Source organism: Melanotaenia boesemani, chromosome 23 (genome assembly GCF_017639745.1).
Source record: "Melanotaenia boesemani isolate fMelBoe1 chromosome 23, fMelBoe1.pri, whole genome shotgun sequence".
NCBI classification, from domain to species: domain Eukaryota; kingdom Metazoa; phylum Chordata; class Actinopteri; order Atheriniformes; family Melanotaeniidae; genus Melanotaenia; species Melanotaenia boesemani.
In genome coordinates, this window is record NC_055704.1 from 23077729 (window position 1) to 23095376 (window position 17648).

Sequence of the window (17648 nt, forward strand, 5' to 3'; positions counted from 1 at the left end):
GCTGATTAAGGTTGTTTATTAGCTTTTCTGGATGTTTGCTTTCTAGAGGTCTGTGAGAAGGGATTGTCTGCTCATGTGAGGATTACCGCCGACGCTGACATTCCCATGCTGATTTTTCTCCAGTACTCATTTTGAAATATCTCGTAAATGATCACTACTCCAGTCCAGATAATCTGTCCCATATATTGATGCCAAATACGCTGAAGGCAGGACAGCAGCAGTGCTGGCAAATCTTGAGTCTTACATATTTGTTTAAAAAAAAAAAAAAAAAAAGCACCACTGCAGGTGATAACTACTAACCATCATTTATGCTGACAGACATCTTCCTTCTTTAGTTAAACCCTGGAGTTATGATTTGATTGAGAATGTTAATAATTTCAAAGATTGAAGAGAAATGGGAGGGGGGGAGGAAAAAAAAAAAAGCAGAGTTAACGGCAACACCTGAACAGATTTGTCACTGTGAAAAGCCCTTATTCTGATAAATGAAGGCCCGACAGCTGGAAATATAATGAAAAGTGAAATGAGCCACAATATTTTTTGGCAAGACAGTCTAAACAGCCAAACAGAATTTCTCCTCAATTCATCACATTTTCCCCTCATTAGATTCATGATAAATATGACTACTTTGTAATATTTAAAATGACCAAGGTAACACGGGGCTTGCATACCTCCATGCATTATATAATAAGCATCTCAATTAACAGTAGTTTGTAACAGCTGTCCTTTTTTTTAAAGAATCTCTTAAAGCATCATTATAACTTAAATGCATGCTTTTGACATAAATGAATTTAGCACCACAACACTCATTAGTGACGTAAAATAGAGACTTTTTATATGCAAAATATAATAGATGTGGAGCGATTTGTAAAACAGAAATGGTTCATCCACTTCTGCACTATGATTCATTCTGCCTGAGTCATTCAGCACACTTAGGGTTAAAGTATAGCTGCAGCATCTTGCTGCAGTGTCTAAAGCATTTGGCTGATCGTTACAGTATACGCCAAGAAAAGAAAAGAAGGGGGGAAAAAACATATCTCTCTAATATTTCCTTTTTTTTCTTCCAAAAATCCTTTTTATTGCATTTATAACATTTGGCACAGTACAAATTCTTGGTGCTTTTACAAGATAAACCTGCAAAGATCAACACCGACCTTTTTTCAGGTTTTTTTTTTTTTTTTTTTTGTCTTTTTTTTGTTAAAGAAAGTCTGCTCTGTATAAATATTTTTTTCTCATCGCTGCATTCTCTGTAGCACGGCGTAAAAATCACACAGAATGCCCCTTTTTAAAACAAGACTACCCTCATTTGTCAAAGTCAAGACAGCATCCTAAACAACTCATTGTTTTAAATAGAATTTACAAGTTAGAAAATAGTTTCAATTTCTTTTTAATATATGTTTCTCTATCACCAACCCATGGTAGTTTCAATATGTCCATATATATATATATTTATTTATAAGCATGTACAACAATAAATCATCAGTCTTTTAAAGTTTGCACTCTGTACAAAAAAAGTAGTTTCTGTCCTCTTTTTCTTTTTTTTTCCTTTTTGTTGTGCATTCTATTGCATGATTTTAATGAAGAACGAAAGGGGAGTGGACCAGGGCTGTGTGGGAGTTGGGAGCATGGGGAAACAAGTGAGAGCCTTAAGGGGGAGGGTTGTTTTAAATCTGAGTCTCTTGTACCTTCTCCTTGGTGTGAGTTTTTATGACAAAGGGCTCAGCCATTGCTGTGATGGCGCTGGGGAGGGTTCGAGGCAAAGAGTTCCCAACATTGTTGTCTGTCCATTTAGCTCCATGTCCGGTTGGTTTATATGTGTTGTATTTAGGCTTTAGAGTACTGTAGTCCACTTTATGGGGGCTGTAGTCCATTTTATGAGGACTGTAGTCAAGTGTAGGTCTCTGAGTGTGTGGACTAAAATCAGACTTAAAGGCGCTGTAATCCACTTTGTGGGGGCTGAAATCTGTCTTGAAGGCGCTGTAATCAGGTGCAGTCTTATGGGGGGTGTAATGGTCCTTGGTTTTGTAGGTAATATCCATTCTAGGTCTCTGGGAGTTGTAGTCCATTTTGGGTTTAGGCTGAGTGCTGAAGCCAGGCTTGAATGGGCTATAATCGGGTTTAGGTCTTGGATGAGTGCCAAATTCAGGCTTGAGTGGACTGTATTCAGCTTTAGGTTTGTGTTGTGGGTTGTAGTCAGACTTCAATGGACTGTAGTCATGTTTCGGTTTTGGTTGGGTGTTGTAGTCTCGTTTAAAGGGGCTGAAGTCGGTTCTTTGCCTTGGATGAGTGCTGTAATCCGGTTTGAAAGGGCTGTAGTCTGTTTTAACCTTCGGGTGAGTGCCAAAGTCTGGTTTAAAAGGACTGTATTCTGATTTAGGTTTGTGAGTGTTATAGTCCGGTCTAAATGGGCTGCAGTCGGGCTTTGCTCTGTAAAGGCTAAAATCTGGTGTCGATTTGTGTGTGCTGTAGTCTGCCATGGATTTGTGGCTGCTGAAGTCCATATTTGGCTTGTATGTAGTATATTCAGCCTTGGGCTTGTGTAGGGTGAAATCGGGCTGGGGTTTGTATTCAGCCTTGGGTTTATGAAAGCTGTAGTCTGTCTTGTGGCTGATAAAGTCCAGTTTGTGTATGCTATTATGGTCCCGGATTTCAGGCAATGTGAGAGTTGACTCTTGGGCTGCAGATGCTGGAGGTGGAAGATCCTCTTCATCTACCTGGATAATTTCTACGGTACGGGCAGCTGCCACTGTACTTCTCTGTTGGTGGCGCTTTCTCAACTTGTAGAAGGCTATTAGCATGACTGCAGCCAGCAGCGTCACTGCCACAAAACAGCCTATTATAATCTTGGTGGTCTTCATTACTTCATCTAGGCTAGGGCCAGACTTGCCTGGCTTCCCAGTGGCACCTCGGAGTCCTGGCACCACAGATGGCTTAGCTGCACTTGGTGGACTGTCAGTGTTTTGCAGCAGCACAGTTGGTGTTGAGATGAAGACTGGCTGAAAGACGGAAGGAGAGGCAGTTGTAGTTGTTGTCCCTATGCCTACTCCCCCTCCTCCAGCCACCCCAGCACCTGCAGCTGTGGTTGTGGTGGTCTTAGGTTTGGGCATCTCAGTAGTTGGACCCAAGACCTCCACTGTCACTGTGGTGAAATAACTCAAGTTTGATGTGTTGAGTTCAGCTGCACTCACATTGAGGTAAGCTGAGGCATTAGAGTTCCCAGCTGCATTGGACACCATGCAAGTGTACGTGCCTGTATCTGTTGCCAGGACGTTTGAGAAATTAAGGGTGCCATCATTGAGGACTGATATTCTGGGATGACCAGAGGCATGTGTCAGAATAGTCCCATTAGGCAGAAGCCAGCGCACTGATGACATTGGCGCTGTACGACAACGAAGTTCAGCCACTCTCCCTGCTGAGATGTTTAAGTCCCGTGGTGCATCAGCAATGAACGGTGCAGAGCACTGGACTGCAGCTCCCTCACCTTGATCCACCTCAACTAACTGTCGTCCTCTCATGGTGGCAGGTGAGTGACAACGTCCACAGCAAGTAGAGTTGGTAGGGATGTATTCTCTTAGCCAGCGTGCTAACCAAACAGACTCACAGCCACAGTCCCAAGGGTTGTGATGAAGGTGGAGCTCCACCAGGTACTTGAGTGGGGAGAACAGATCATGTGGCACAGCACTCAGATTGTTATGGGCAAGGTTGAGCTCCACCAGTGACGATAGATCATCAAAAGCATTGCGTTCTATGAGTGTAATTTGTGAGTTCATCACCCATAGCTTTTTGAGCGAGCGTAGACCTTTGAATGAGCCTGGCTTTATTACTGGGAATAAATTTTCTGAGATCTCAAGCTCCTCCAGGCCCTTCAGGGGACTCAGGTTTGGCATATCACCCCTTATGTTGCACATTCCAAGGTTGAGGTACTTCAGGTTTTGTAGGCCCTCAAAAGCTCCTTCTGAGATGTACTCCAGTTTCCTTAATTCTCCCAGGTCCAGTCGCATGAGTGAGGGCACCCGGTTGAAGGCATAGGAGGGAATACTCTCAATGGGGTTGTTCCTCAACCACAGTTCTCTTAGTTTAGACAGGTACTCAAAGGCCCCACTGGGCACCACTGTCAACCGGTTGTCAAACAGCTCCAGTGTGTTGAGGCTGGTCAGTCCATTAAACGCGCCCACCTCAATCTGCCGTATGGCATTTCGCCCAAGCTGGAGCACCTCAAGGTGGTGCAGATGGCGGAACGAGTCAGCCTGCACCGCCTCAATGGCGTTTTCCATTAGATTGAGGTGCCGCGTATTGGCAGGAATCCCAGGGGGCACACGGGTCAGGCCCCGTCGGGTGCACACCACTTTCCCCTGCTGATTACTGCAGGAACACTGTGGTGGACAGCCCTGGGGTCCTTGAGACACTGCCGCCCCCGCCAAGGCCGGAGAGGCGTTGCTCCACGCTCGCGCCATCAGGAAGACTAAACAGAGCAGGGCGGCTTTCCTGGCACGATGCACAGCTACCCGCCCCAGGAGACTCATGATGTGGCACGTTCATAATTCAGCATCATCTGGGGGGAGGATGGGGATGTTTGGGACAGGTGTTTGGAGGATTTAGGGGCAGGGAAAGTAGCTGGATGGCCGGTAGTACTGATAAGAAGACCAGAGCAAAGAGGATAAGGGAACTGGATAGGACAAAGGAGGGGAGCGGGTTTGGGTGCTTGCTGTGGGGCAAGAGGGCTTGACCTATCCTTTCTTAAATGGTGCTTATATTTCCATGAAGTGTCATGGTCAAAAGGACAGGAGAGGGTGGAGAGGGCTGGCTTTTCTGAAACATGTGTATGAGAGGGACATGATGGGAAATTAAGCAACCAAAAAATAGTATTACAAGACAGGGAAGAGTAGGGTGTTACAAATTAATGCAAAGAGGGGTTGAAACACTAGACACCTACCTCAAGTTATTATTACAGGTCCTTGAACTGAGATAAAAAGCTTCCCTCCTTTTTGCAATCACACATGAGCTGTGGTTTTCGCATCAGATGTATTTATATCCAAGAGTAGCAAAGAAAACCTTTTTATATTTGCCCTGTCAAAATAGGTATCAATGCCAAAGAGCTTAACCAAGATGAGCCCTTTTGTAAATCCATACATCCAAGACGAAAGGTTCGAAGGCCTTTTGTGAGTTTTTTTTTTCTCCCTTTCCGTAATGCTGAGAGGGAAAAAAAGGGAAAAAAGACTGTAGAAAGGAATCCAGTCAGGCTCCCAAAGCAGCAGTGCTCCCTTGCTTGCTTCTTGCTGTCGGCTCCTCTTCTCCTGCTTGTCCTTGGAATCCGACAGTTGATCCTCCTGCTAGACACCTTACCCAGGTCTCCATAGTACAGGTGACCACAGAAACACACATGCACGATTTTTAATTTTTTCTTGTGCACCAATAACCAAAGATAGAAGTAAAAAAAATAAGGAGGGTGGTAGGTGGGGGTAGGATTGGAGAAGACTGAATGAAAATTCCACAGTCCTTTCCAATGTTCGTTTCCTTTTGTTTGCAGTGGTTATTAGGAAAGGTTGACAAGCCAAAGAAAAAAACGACTCCCACCCCCTTTAGTATTCCACTGTTCACTTTTTAGTAGTCAATCGGTTGGTCGGTCAGTCTTGACAGCCCTCCTGCACTTCTTTTCCTTCCTCCACTTCTAAATAGTGGCGTCGTGTCCACTAGATTTTTCAGATTCTTTTTTTTTTCTTCTTTGTTTCCTCCGGGAGCGCTTGGCAAGGATTGAAAAGGCTAGGCGGCGCACACTGCCTTCATTAGCTTCTCAGTCCTCTTAACTAGCCACACGCTCCAGCCTCAGCAGCCACGGTTGCGACAGCAGCAACTGCAGACCAACACGCACCATCCCTGCAAGGCGCACGGCAGCAGTAGCGTGCACACAGCAGCAGCTGCCGCCTGCCTCCCGTGCGCTTCCCAATAATCCGTCAATTTCTTCAGAGGGAGAGCAAGGAGGGGGGATGGAAGGGGGTGCTGGGAGGAGTTGGGGGGTGTTGTTGGTGGTTTTAATCGAGGTGGTTTTAAAGGAGGAAGGATGGTGCACAGTTTCTCCTTCCCCTCTCTGGCTTGTTTCTTCTTGTTTCCAGCTTTTTTCTCTCGCTCTCTTTTTTCCTCCTTCTCTTCTTGCGGTGATCAGCACCCCCTCGCTAATGCAGCGTCCAACTGGGGAAAGGAGCAAGGCAGAGGAGGCAAGCGCTGGGCAAGTGCAGCTTACAGGCGTGACGTTAACAGCAGCGTCGATGTGGAAAGGATCCGTTGTAGCAGCAAAAGAGAGCGTGCGCCGTCTCTCTCTAGCTCCCTTGCGCTCTCTCTCTCTCTTTCTCACATACACACACCCCTTCTCTCTCTCTTTTTCACCCTTTCTCTCTCACTTACTCTATCGGCCGGTCTGTCTCTCTCTGCTTCCCTCCTGCTCTCTGCAGTGTCCTGAGGTAGTTGGGTGAGCTCAAAGCACTCAGACCTTTTTAGAGAGATACCTCTTCAAAAACCAGTTTTCTCCTGCTGTCCTCCTCTCCCTTTTTTTTAATGCTCATAGTCTCTTGTTCTGTGGCTTTCTAGGGCTTTTCGTGGCTTTAGGGAAGAGACAGGCTGTCCAAGCACAAGGCAGAGATGGACGGTGGCATTCCCACAGCAACCAGATTTTAACCCCCTCGTGTCCAGTAGTAATCCAACCATTCCAACGAGCCTGGCAAAGCTCTTCAGCATTGCTGTAGTGGCAAAGGCAGGCAGATGGGCACTCTGTTTCTCTCTGGCTACTTCTTTGTTTTTAACAATGCCCTCTCTCTTTCATTTCTCAGCTCTCTTTTTCTTAAGACTGTCTTTCTTTCACTTTTATCTCTTTTTTTGCATTGTCCTTTTGTGGCACATAGAGGACTGTGAATGGACTGCTGACGCATCCTGCTCGGAGCAGTGCTTTAGTTTGATGCAGTGTGTTATGTGCATTAACCCCCCCCCCACTTCACCCTCACCCTTCTCACTGTCTTTCCTCCTTTGCTTCCTTTTTGTCTGTCACTGTGTCACACTGGTTCTCTTGTTGGCTGTATGTCTTCAGTTTGTGTCTCATATTGTTAGTTTGTGTGTTTCTCTTGCTTCAGAGCGCTGGGTTTAAAAGTTTAGATTATATAACTGGATTACTTTATTGCCTTAAATGAAACATATTCTGAAACTGAAATGGGATATGAAGGGAATCCCTTCAAGTAAAATAAATTTTAACTTTAAAAAGTTATATATACAAAAATGTGCACTTATCCCATCCTGCTTTTGTCATGTATGTCTTTGAACATTGTTAGAGCATTCTAACCAGGTAGGCCCTAACCCTCAATTTCAGCTCAAACTGTCGCTCCAGGAAGCAAACAGCCATAAAGGTCATGATTAAAAAAAAAAGGAGAAAACAAGACATGCTTTATCTTCTTGTTGCTGGAGAAGAGGGGAACAAATGCACCCTACTGTCCCTTAACCCCTTCTATCTTATGATTTGCACAAGCCTCGTGTCCATTAAACGTGGTAGCAGTGTGGGTAATTGATGGTTGGTTAAGCTAGCTGTGACAGTGCTGCTAGGTGTGTGTGTTTGTGTCTGTGCTGAAGAGTAAGCGTGTGAAAGGGAGAAACAAGGAGGGAGGAGAGAAAGCACACCAGCTAGAAAAGGTCATACTGCCTGTAGCGCAGTACGTTATTCCCACTGGCACAGGAGTATAGAGCCAACTCCTATATTATACACAACAACACACACACACACTTTCTCCTTGACTTCACTGAAGTTGAATACGAACAAGCTTCATTGAAGCACATGTAAAAGTGAGGTGGCAGCCACAGGAGTATAGAGATTTTCCTGTGATGATTTTTTTTCCTTCCACGCAGCCATGCCATCACAGCCATGTGGGGGATGATTGATTGATCGATTTTTGTTTATAGTGACAGGATTTTGGTTTTTATGGGCGCAACATAATCATGATAAAACAACGTAATCTTAGGAATCTAAAGCCTCGTTTCCACCAACGGATCAGGGTCGATACGGGAAAACAGGCAAAAACAGGGATTGGTGCCAGACTATCTGCTCCGACCCTTTCATTGCAGTCCCAGTCTGAAATCCTACCCAAAAGTTTGGCGCTTGACTCATTAAAATTCGTTGATTGGTTGAAACAATCAACACTTCCCGGGTGACTTGGCACTAAGAAAAAGCCGCAACAGCCCCATGTTTGAATATACCGTGGATTTTTTATTTATTTTTTTTTTTTAAGGCTACATGCCAAGTAGAAAGAGCACAAACTGTTGCATGTCTACCATTCTCTCCTCTGTTTCTGTGTTCTTAATTATTCTTTTCTTGAGGTCTCGGCTCCAAAATTGCAAACTCAAAATGAGTGTTTTTTACTGCGACCACAAAATCTATTTGAATGCTTTTGGAAACAAAGTAAAATGAACATTGGTGAAATGACTGTAGAATAGATTTGTTAAGATATAAGTATACATGTTACTGGTAAAGAATAAATGAAGACTGCATATGTCACAAATGAACAAAGTTTCAGGCTGGCCTAAAAGAACACATGTAGCTTTAAACCGCAATAAGATCATAGTACAATATGTGAACATTACCTATAAAAAGGCTTATTCTGAAGTGAAGCAGGACTAAATTGGAGAGGATTTTGTAAAAACATTTAAGGCAAAGTCTCAAAATTGGCCATTTTGGCAGTTAGCCCACTTGGGGGACCTTAGATGCAATAAATGCATGTTTCTCCTCTTGAGTTTAGGTTCTTTTCAAGACATAATTACTTTTTTAATAACACCAAATAAAAGGGTAGTCAGTCATTTACAATAAAAAATTGGAAGGATGATGCAAACCTCTTTTTCCCTTTTGAAGTACAGGCTGTGTGCTTTTCAAATCAGCTGCACATTACGGTTTGGTCATCTTTGTTTATTGACCAGAGTCTGGTATAATTCATTATACACATCAGCTCTGTTTGTGTCCGATAATTCCTATGCACTGCTGGGTTAGTATGGAGTGCCACCATTTGATGAACAAGTGACCCAGAATATGTTGGGGTGACCCAGAATGAGTTTTTATCCACCCAGCGCAGCACATTCCAGACTACAATCTCCCCAGAATCATCCACTGACCTGTAACATGACCAGCGCTGCAGGGACAGCTCTCCTCTTTTCACCCTCACCCTGTCCACTTCTCTCTTTTCTGTCTTCTCTATTCTCACTATATTTTTGTCTTTCTGTGAACATTTTGGTTTCTGCCTGCTGATGAAGCCCGGGCATGGCGTTAGAACTTGATCCTTAACCGGAATAGCCAAGATTGCTTTATAGCTGGCTAAGCTCTAATAATCCTAGTCTTCCCAAGGGTAACCATCTGTGTATATGTGTGTTAGTATATCTGTTATGGATAGTCAACAACATCCAGATCGGGGAGGGTCATCTTGACAAGAAGTGTGTTGTCCGGACTTACCTTCTGGTCTTGCTGGCTGATGAGCTGTTGGATATGTTGGACCTTCATGCTGTCATGCCAGCCCCATCCTGCTGCTGTTTGACCTCTGACCTCACTGCTTTGCCCAGGGCCCCACAAAGCCAACCCCTGCACCAGACCAGCAGGGCATTGGGAGTTTTTTTTGGGGGGGGGGGTTGTTACTGCACGACCTACTTTGGTGTGTTCTGTCCACCAGCATATGCAAGGGTATATGCAGTCAGTACAGAACCATCCCCTGAGGTAAGTGCTAGCAAATCTGGGCTGCGGCCAGTCACATATAGGTCAGCAACCCGTGTCTTTGAGCGTATGTGCGTGTCAGTAATTCCATTTGGATGAATGGCCTGCAGTATGGTCTGAAAGCAGTGACAATCTGATTAAATGTACAGTTCAGTGATAGATCTAATGATAATGTCATCGACGTGATTAAGGATTTTTACACCACAGGGTCATCAGTGGTCCACATATGGCGTCCCATGCACATGCACAAGAGAGACAAATGGAAATTTTCTGGAGAGACAAGAGGCGCACTATTTTTGGACTTGCCTTGTGCTTTGTGAGCAATTACAAATTTCATGCATATAGGAAGTGTGTTAAAAGAAGCATGTCCTCCAAGTACCCAGAAATGTCCCAGTGATCTATTTTACACCAGGTTTCCTCCCTCCCCAGGCAATGTGTCATCTTAAACCAATTTTTCAACCACGTCGTCCCTTACTGAACCTGAGACACCCTAAACTTTGATGATGACCTTGAGGCAAACCTGCTAACAGCCAGCACTTTTCTCCTTTTTCATTTCAATTTCCAAGAATTAATTCAACTAGAGATTACGTGTACCACACACACATGCACGCAGACCTGCTATCAGTGTCCAGATAAAGGCTTAAAATGCTTGTTGGGGATTTTTTCTTTTTTTTTGTTTTTATGTTTATCATTTTTTTTAATGCTCTCACACACAAATACACACAGGCACACACATACCAATCATATGCTTGCGAATCAAGAGATTATAATAGGCAATAGGATGTATTAGTGGCTTCCATCTGGCTATATTTGGATGAGTTGCGTTTCATCAGGGTACCTGCTCCGTCTCGCCAGTTTGCTTTGACCTTCTGTGACCTCCATTCAACTCTATGTGCTTAGAGAGAACTCTCGGCATCCCTACAGGGAAAGTTTCATTATGTTTTTTCACATATTGCAGCTAGGATGCAGCTTTCTTTAGTGTGGTGATGCTGTGGTTAAGTTCAGTTTTTCATCAAGCATTTTACAAGTTAAATTAATAAGGAATCGTGTGGATTACAGAAGAAATTTTGTTTCAGTTCCTGGGATGCTCGCAGGTCATGCATATCGTGAATCCATGCCATAGCACAGAGCTACAAGTACACTCTGTCCACACATACGCCGCATGGACGTTGAAAGTGTGACACCAGTGTTAATTTTTCCAGTAGCTTGTACTTGTCCTTTGGCCCTGTACACTCTTAACACTTATTTTGTTCTTGTCCTGTTTTTTCTTTATTCCACAACTGCTTACAGACTTGTCTCAAGTTAATTGTGTTTGCTCACTCATCTTGTGTCGTGTGTGTGTGAGTATGTAACATTATGTGCTCTCAAATGAGGGCAATATCAGGTCATGGCAACTGAAGGCACACAAAAGAAGAGCGTTTTTTTCTTCTTTGTTCCCCTCATCCTGTTTTATTCAACCTTTGAGCTTCGCTAGCAGCCATTGTCTCCAGACTAATGGGCTTCATTATGGTGAGCTGTGTTCATACTGGCTGCCAGAGCAGGGATTAGCCCTAGCGCTGTGTTAGCTGGAAGCAGAGGACAGATATTGTAAGGGTAGCGCTGTTAACCGAGTCTGTGCAATCAGGATGAGCTGGGACGACTAAACAGGATACAAGTTTTAGGACTGTAATGCTGTCCCTCTACCAGTTTTTACCACAATGATTGAGAATGAGATTTGTATTGATTTAATTTTTGCATCATCCATAAATAGGCTTGTTTTTAATGTGTCAAGCAATACCTTTACCCTTATTTTTCTCAGCATATGCTAATTCCCTTCTGTCTTGCCCTAACCACGTCATTGGTCAGTGGGCCCCATTAGGATTCATAAAGCATTCCTCTGCGTTCATCACAAGATGTTGCCTTGCCAACTGCCAGACCTGGGAAATTGATATCTCTTTCTGAGCAATGTGAAGGTGGAAGCACAGTAATTCACCACAGAGAGAGCAGCTAAATCTTCTAGACTTTTACCTCCCAGGGACTAAACGAACCCTCCTCACTTGGACACCCCCCCTCTCTGCTTCTCGTTTGCTTTGTTTGGTCAAAGCAGATTCCACAGCAATTAAGTTTAAACTCTGCAGCATTATATACTTCCCTGTTGGGCTTCTGCGGTACTTTTAACTGTCTTTGTTCACTTAATTGTCTGTAGAATAAAATGAGTTGTAATTGTGATTAATTGTGGTTTCTAAGAAATGCTTACTCCTGTTTGAAAAGTTTGCTCCTGCAGGGAGCCGGATCAATGTGTAGCACTACTGAAGAGTCTGAATTTGCTTGTAAAAGTACAGGACTTCCAACACAGTGATCTTGGATCTTTTCATTTTCAGAATTTTTTTTTTCTTCTATTGATTTACTTAAAAAAAACTTTTACCTAAAATCTGATTATAACCTGTGTTGCAGAGTCGCACCTGTGTGACTCCTAATCCCAGAAACTCCCAGTTTTATGTAAAAGAGGATGGGCAATTTAAGGCCTGTTGGAGCTCAAACCCAGTGATGTAAAACAGGAATAAAACCGTTTTTATTTTTTTATTCCTCTCAAATCCACTGGGTCCACACCTAGATTGTGGCAGCACTCTATTGCAGATAGAGGTTGTGTTTGTACATGCCAGTAGCTTTTTCCAGTTAACTTTTTATTCTTTTTTTATGTTTAGAAACCTTTTCATCTATCATACTGAGTATTTTGCCTTGTACCAGATATCTCTCTACCAACTCTGTCCAATATTGCAAGCTACTTCTTGTGACTTTGCAAGAAGATAAGAGGAACTGAAGTTTTTCTAATACAGTTCCAAGTTGGACTTCATTACTGTTATTTTTTTCTGCTTTATCTGGGTTCAGATATGCTATCTTATCTCTAATGTCAGATTATTTACACAAGAAACTTACTTCAGAGGTAAGTTGTATATGCAGCATCAAATTCAGGTACAGGAGATACATTTAGTCTGTTTTCCAAACAAAACTTATCACACCCTCAGTGTGTAATATCTTTATTTATTTATTTTTTCTCCCCCTGCAGCATTGGGGGATTTGTGAAGCCAAGCTAAGTGTGTCTAATCTGTGAGTGCAGCCAGCACAGCGTCAAATGTTTGGTGCCGCTGTACCTGCAGCCTCCAACAATACAATACTTTAGCAGCTGTTCACCCAAGCAGGCAGGAGACAATACAGGATGGGGAGGGCTGAAGGTTGAGAGAGACACACCTGAGTGGACGTTGACATTATTGCTAAATGCCCATGAAAAGTCTAGAGGACTGAAGTAATGTGAGAAAAAAAAGCAAATGGAAATTGATCAAAGGAGAAAACAAAAAAAGACCCCTTTACTTTTAGCGTGCGCTACATCCTCACACCCCACCTAAACTTCAGGACCCTTCGACCTTGCTTAAATGTGTTTTCTGCAGAAATGCAATCAGGGATTTCCCCCGGAGGTAGGCTGTGGCCGAGGACCAGCAGGGTCTCTGCTATGAAGGGAGGAGGGGTGGCAGGGGGCAAAAAAGCAGCAGGCAGCACTTTCTAAATTGAAGTCAATAACACAACAGCCCGTTCTATCAGAGCAGGTCCTCCCACACAGTCCGCGTACAGTCACAGAGGAGAGCTGAGGGTAGAATGTTGATTGAGTTCTCCACAGCAACGCTTCACATGGCAACTTGGCTGTGCAGGTGACCGCATGGGGGAGGGGGTGTCATCGATGACAGGTGTGGGCTGAGCGATGCTGTGCATTTCCTAAACTTGTTGGGCAAGAAATAATTTGTTCCATTTCCCACGTTTGACACCTCTACAGCAAGAATTCATTATTAAACAGACATGATTTAAAATGAAAATTGCAACACAAAGAGGAAACATTTGGAAAAGGCGACTTTACAAACCAGACCAAATGCTGAGCCTGTACATGAAAGTGGTTTTATTGTACATCAAGCTGTTGTGTGAAATCTTGCTAATGCAGACATATTTGAGACACATGCACACACAGCCTTATTTTGCCATTAATCCCTTTCCGCATGTTAGCACTTCTACATAGCTTAGGGGGGATTAAAACTGGTATGGTTGGACCTCTCCAAACAGGGGGTAGGAAAAGAAAATTAGTAACTGGTAGACGGTGGACATCCAGCTGACGTGACAGCCTTGCTTGTCGATGCGCACGTGGAGAGCTGACATGCATCTGATGGTAACTACCTAATTGTTACTGGCGCATCTGCTCAGCACCAAACAGGGGCAGCTTGTTTGGGAGCTTGCACTTTTTGCTTACATTTGCTGAGGCGAACATTTAAAGAGTCGATCAGCTGCAGTTTTAATACTCCCGGTCTCCCATTAGTGTGCTGACCTGCTTGGGTTTGTTCTGTTTTTTTATGGACAAATCCGATTTTTATGATCAGAACTGAGATTTCAGTTTATGGGAGGGATGGAGTTTAATAGCCTGCAAATAAAAACAACTTTTTTTCCTTCTATATGTTAGAAAATGTGTTTGTATATGTTTATAGGAAGAGATCGTGTCAAATAATTCCTGCTCTCAGCATGCTAGCTGTGGAAAACCTCTGTGGTTGGCTACTAAAACATGTACTAAAACATGTACGTTTTATATAACTTCCAGGAATTTTGTCAATTCAAAGTGCTTTTAAAGTTTTAAACATTTACTGAGAAACTTAATTTCATTGACCTTTAACTTGAGTGCATCCCATCTTTAAACATCATCTGCTTATTCAGTTATTTTTTTGCAGGTAGATGCATGGATCCATGTTGCCCACAGGCCACTGCCTCTCTCATACCGCTGCCCTTTCCCTTTGCTCTGTCAGCTCTGACTGATGGCATCGGTCTAGGTCACTTGCACCCTACTTGTGTTTATTGGTGTTTGGCCCAGTTATTTTTTCAATAATAACCCTTCAGTCCACACACAGCAGGTACAGTATGAAACTGGCTCGACACATGGGTGAACAGTGGTAATTTCCCAAGGCAGGCATTGATTTTACTTTCATTAAACTGCCTTGTTTGACATCCTGATGAAATTGGAATTAGAAGGCTAAGTTAAACCCTTTTATTTATTTATCCAATGTGACTATATAGTAACAACCTGTAAGATCTGAATCTGGGTTATTATTTTTCTCTCAACCATGTCTGTGTCTCTCAAAGCTGCTGAGACAGACATGATTGAATTTTCTCTTAAGGAATCAGCAAAGCTTTCACCTTTTTCATTGAGTGGTAATACCACCTAATAACTACAAGTTTTACTTGAGTTTTTTTGGGTGTACGGGTAGTTACTGAGTGCAGTAACAGCGTTGACCTCACAGTAATGTTGTTGGTTGTAGCTTCATGATGCATTCGGGTGGTTGGTGTCTGCTTTTGCCTGCGGCCACGTTGTTGAAATTGATTTTGAGGGGTGTGTGTACTGCTGTCTGTTTTTAATCGAGTGCTGTGCGTCCTCTTTGGAGGCACAGATATCACAAAGCACGCGGTGATGTTAAAAGCTGCTCCACAGGAAATGGTTTATTCTAGGCCTAACGGATAAAAAAAGTGCTTTGTATTTTTTTTTTTTTTTTTTGGATACCCTTTTGTGTCACAACTTTATGAATATGCTTCCATTTGTACAATACTGGCTATGTATTTTTTTATCCTTTAATTATTAATGTTAATAGCCAATGTTACTCAAATATACACATATTTAGGTGAAGTATAATCAGATTAAAATGAAAAACAGCTCCCTGCTGATAGAAAGGAACAACCATAGATACTTTCCTTAGAAAACTGATTTAAATATTGTGACGCAAAAGATAATATAGGCCCACTTAAAATAAAATACACATTTGGTGAAGTCGCATCATTTCACTTAATGACTCATTTGATGACTTGTTCACGTAACCTTGTGAATGAATCAGCCTTCTGGCTGTTGTACCTGGACCTTGCTGTGGATGAGCCATGCTCTTTGTGCATGTGCTGTCCATGAGTAAAAGGAACATCTGATGATGCACGGCAGCTCTGACACAAGCCTCAGCTTTAAAAGAAGCAGGAAAAAGGTTGAGAATAAAATGTAGTAATGACTTTGACTCATGACTTGCTCATACAGAGTTTGAATCACATCATGTGAGTGGGGAGAAATCCCACTGTTGTGAAACTAAAAGAAATGAAGATTGTGAGCTTGCAGTTGTTTTTGAATATTTTTTTACCTTTGCAAGGGGTTTAGACAGATACAGCATGCCATGGAGCCTCCATGTGTCTTTTTATAATCTGACCTTGTTCAGTCCAGCATCACGTCAAGCAGAGAGATGCCATGTTTGGCCAAACAGATTTGCTATGCCAAGAGGAACTTAGTGGATATAAAGGAAATTAAATGGTGGATGTAAGGCTCCAGTTGATACTTAAATATTGTAATGTGATTTGGTTATTTCTGATTTACATATTAATATTAGAACTGACAAGAGGAAAAAAGTGAAGTGTGAGAAGAGTACGAGAATGAAAAGACAAAGGAGAGATTGTTTTTTTTTTTGTTATACATCTAAAACCTCTTAAGAAAGCAAAGCATACAATCAAAAAAAAGTGTTTCATTACACTTTTGTGATAAACTTCTGTAACATGTCTGAAAAACCACCTCATGAGAGCGTAAAAACCTTTTAGTGACATTTAAGAGTGTTTTTTTATTTTATTTAGATGTTTCCATTACCAGTTTTTATTGTGATATTTAGGTTTTGAACAATTCAAGAGATAATAGAAACATTAGATTAGATTAGATTAGATTCAACTTTATTGTCATTACACATGTACAAGTACAATGCAACGAAACACAGTTTGGCATCTAACCAGAAGTGCAATAAGCAACAAGTGCAAGATATATGTTATATACAGTATGTGCAAATGACTGTACAGTATGTACAAATGTGCAATGTACAAAAGCAAAAAGTGATTATCACAGTATGATGATTTAAGTGCTATGAGCATAATATACAGATGGATATGTGCATTTATGTACATCAGTGTCGAGCAGAATCTATGAACATAGTTTACAGATGATATTTACAAGTCTTTATGTAACTTAGTCACTAGTGCAGTGGACATTGAAATAGTGCAAAGTAATGAGCAGGAGTCTAACTAAATAAACAGTGAAGTGGAAAGGCTAGTGGAATGTTCAGTACATAGTACTCGGTCAGGTCGGGGGGTGTGTGATGGGATGTAGTGTGGTATGGGGTGAGTCAGTGGGGGGCAGAGTTCAGCAGCGAGACAGCTCTGGGGAAGAAGCTGTTCCTCAGCCTGCTGGTCTTTGTCCTGAGGCTTCTGAAGCGCCTGCCAGACGGCAGGAGTGCAAACAGTCCATGTGCAGGGTGGGATGAGTCTTTGAGGATGCTGCGAGCTCGACGCAGACAGCGTTTCCTCTGGACTTCCTCGAGGGCTGGAAGTGGAGACCCTGTGATGCGTTGGGCAGTTTTCACCACCCGCTGCAGCACCTTGCGATCTGCGACAGAGCAGTTCCCATACCAGACCGTGACACAGCTGGTCAGGATGCTCTCAATCGCACAGTGGTAAAAGTTCACCAGGATGGCTGAAGACAGGTGGTGTTTCTTCAGCGTCCTCAGGAAGAAGAGGCGCTGGTGAGCCTTCTTCACAAGGCTGGAGGTGTTGGTGGTCCAATTCAGGTTCTCCGAGATGTGGATCCCCAGGAACTTGAAGCTGGAGACACGTTCAACTGCCATCCCGTCGATGTGGATGGGGTCATGTGTGCCTCCTCTCTCCCTCCTGAAGTCCACGATGAGCTCCTTGGTTTTCTTTGTGTTAAGGAGCAGGTGATTGTCTGCGCACCACGTGGCCAGGTGCTGAACCTCCTCCCTGTAGGCCGACTCATCGTTGTTGCTGATGAGGCCGATCACCGTGGTGTCGTCAGCAAACTTGATGATGGAGTTGGATCCATGTACAGGCCTGCAGT

At 43.1% G+C, this 17648-nt stretch overlaps 2 protein-coding genes across 2 annotated transcripts in view; one reads left to right on the forward strand and one right to left on the reverse strand.

The window, feature by feature from the left end:
- snd1 (staphylococcal nuclease and tudor domain containing 1) overlaps positions 1–17648 on the forward strand; it is a 187277-nt gene that overhangs the window by 84325 nt on the left and 85304 nt on the right. The gene's annotated exons all lie outside the window — the stretch shown is intronic.
- Positions 1050–6285, reverse strand: lrrc4.1 (leucine rich repeat containing 4.1). The gene has a single exon (XM_041978024.1). The coding sequence runs from the start codon at positions 4518–4520 to the stop codon at positions 1662–1664; it is 2859 nt and encodes a 952-aa protein (XP_041833958.1). The 5' UTR covers positions 4521–6285; the 3' UTR covers positions 1050–1661.

What these genes read in the sequence shown, in the direction of transcription:
- lrrc4.1 (XM_041978024.1), bottom strand. Translation starts at nt 4,520, where the DNA reads ATGAGTCTCCTGGGGCGGGTAGCTGTGCATCGTGCCAGGAAAGCCGCC.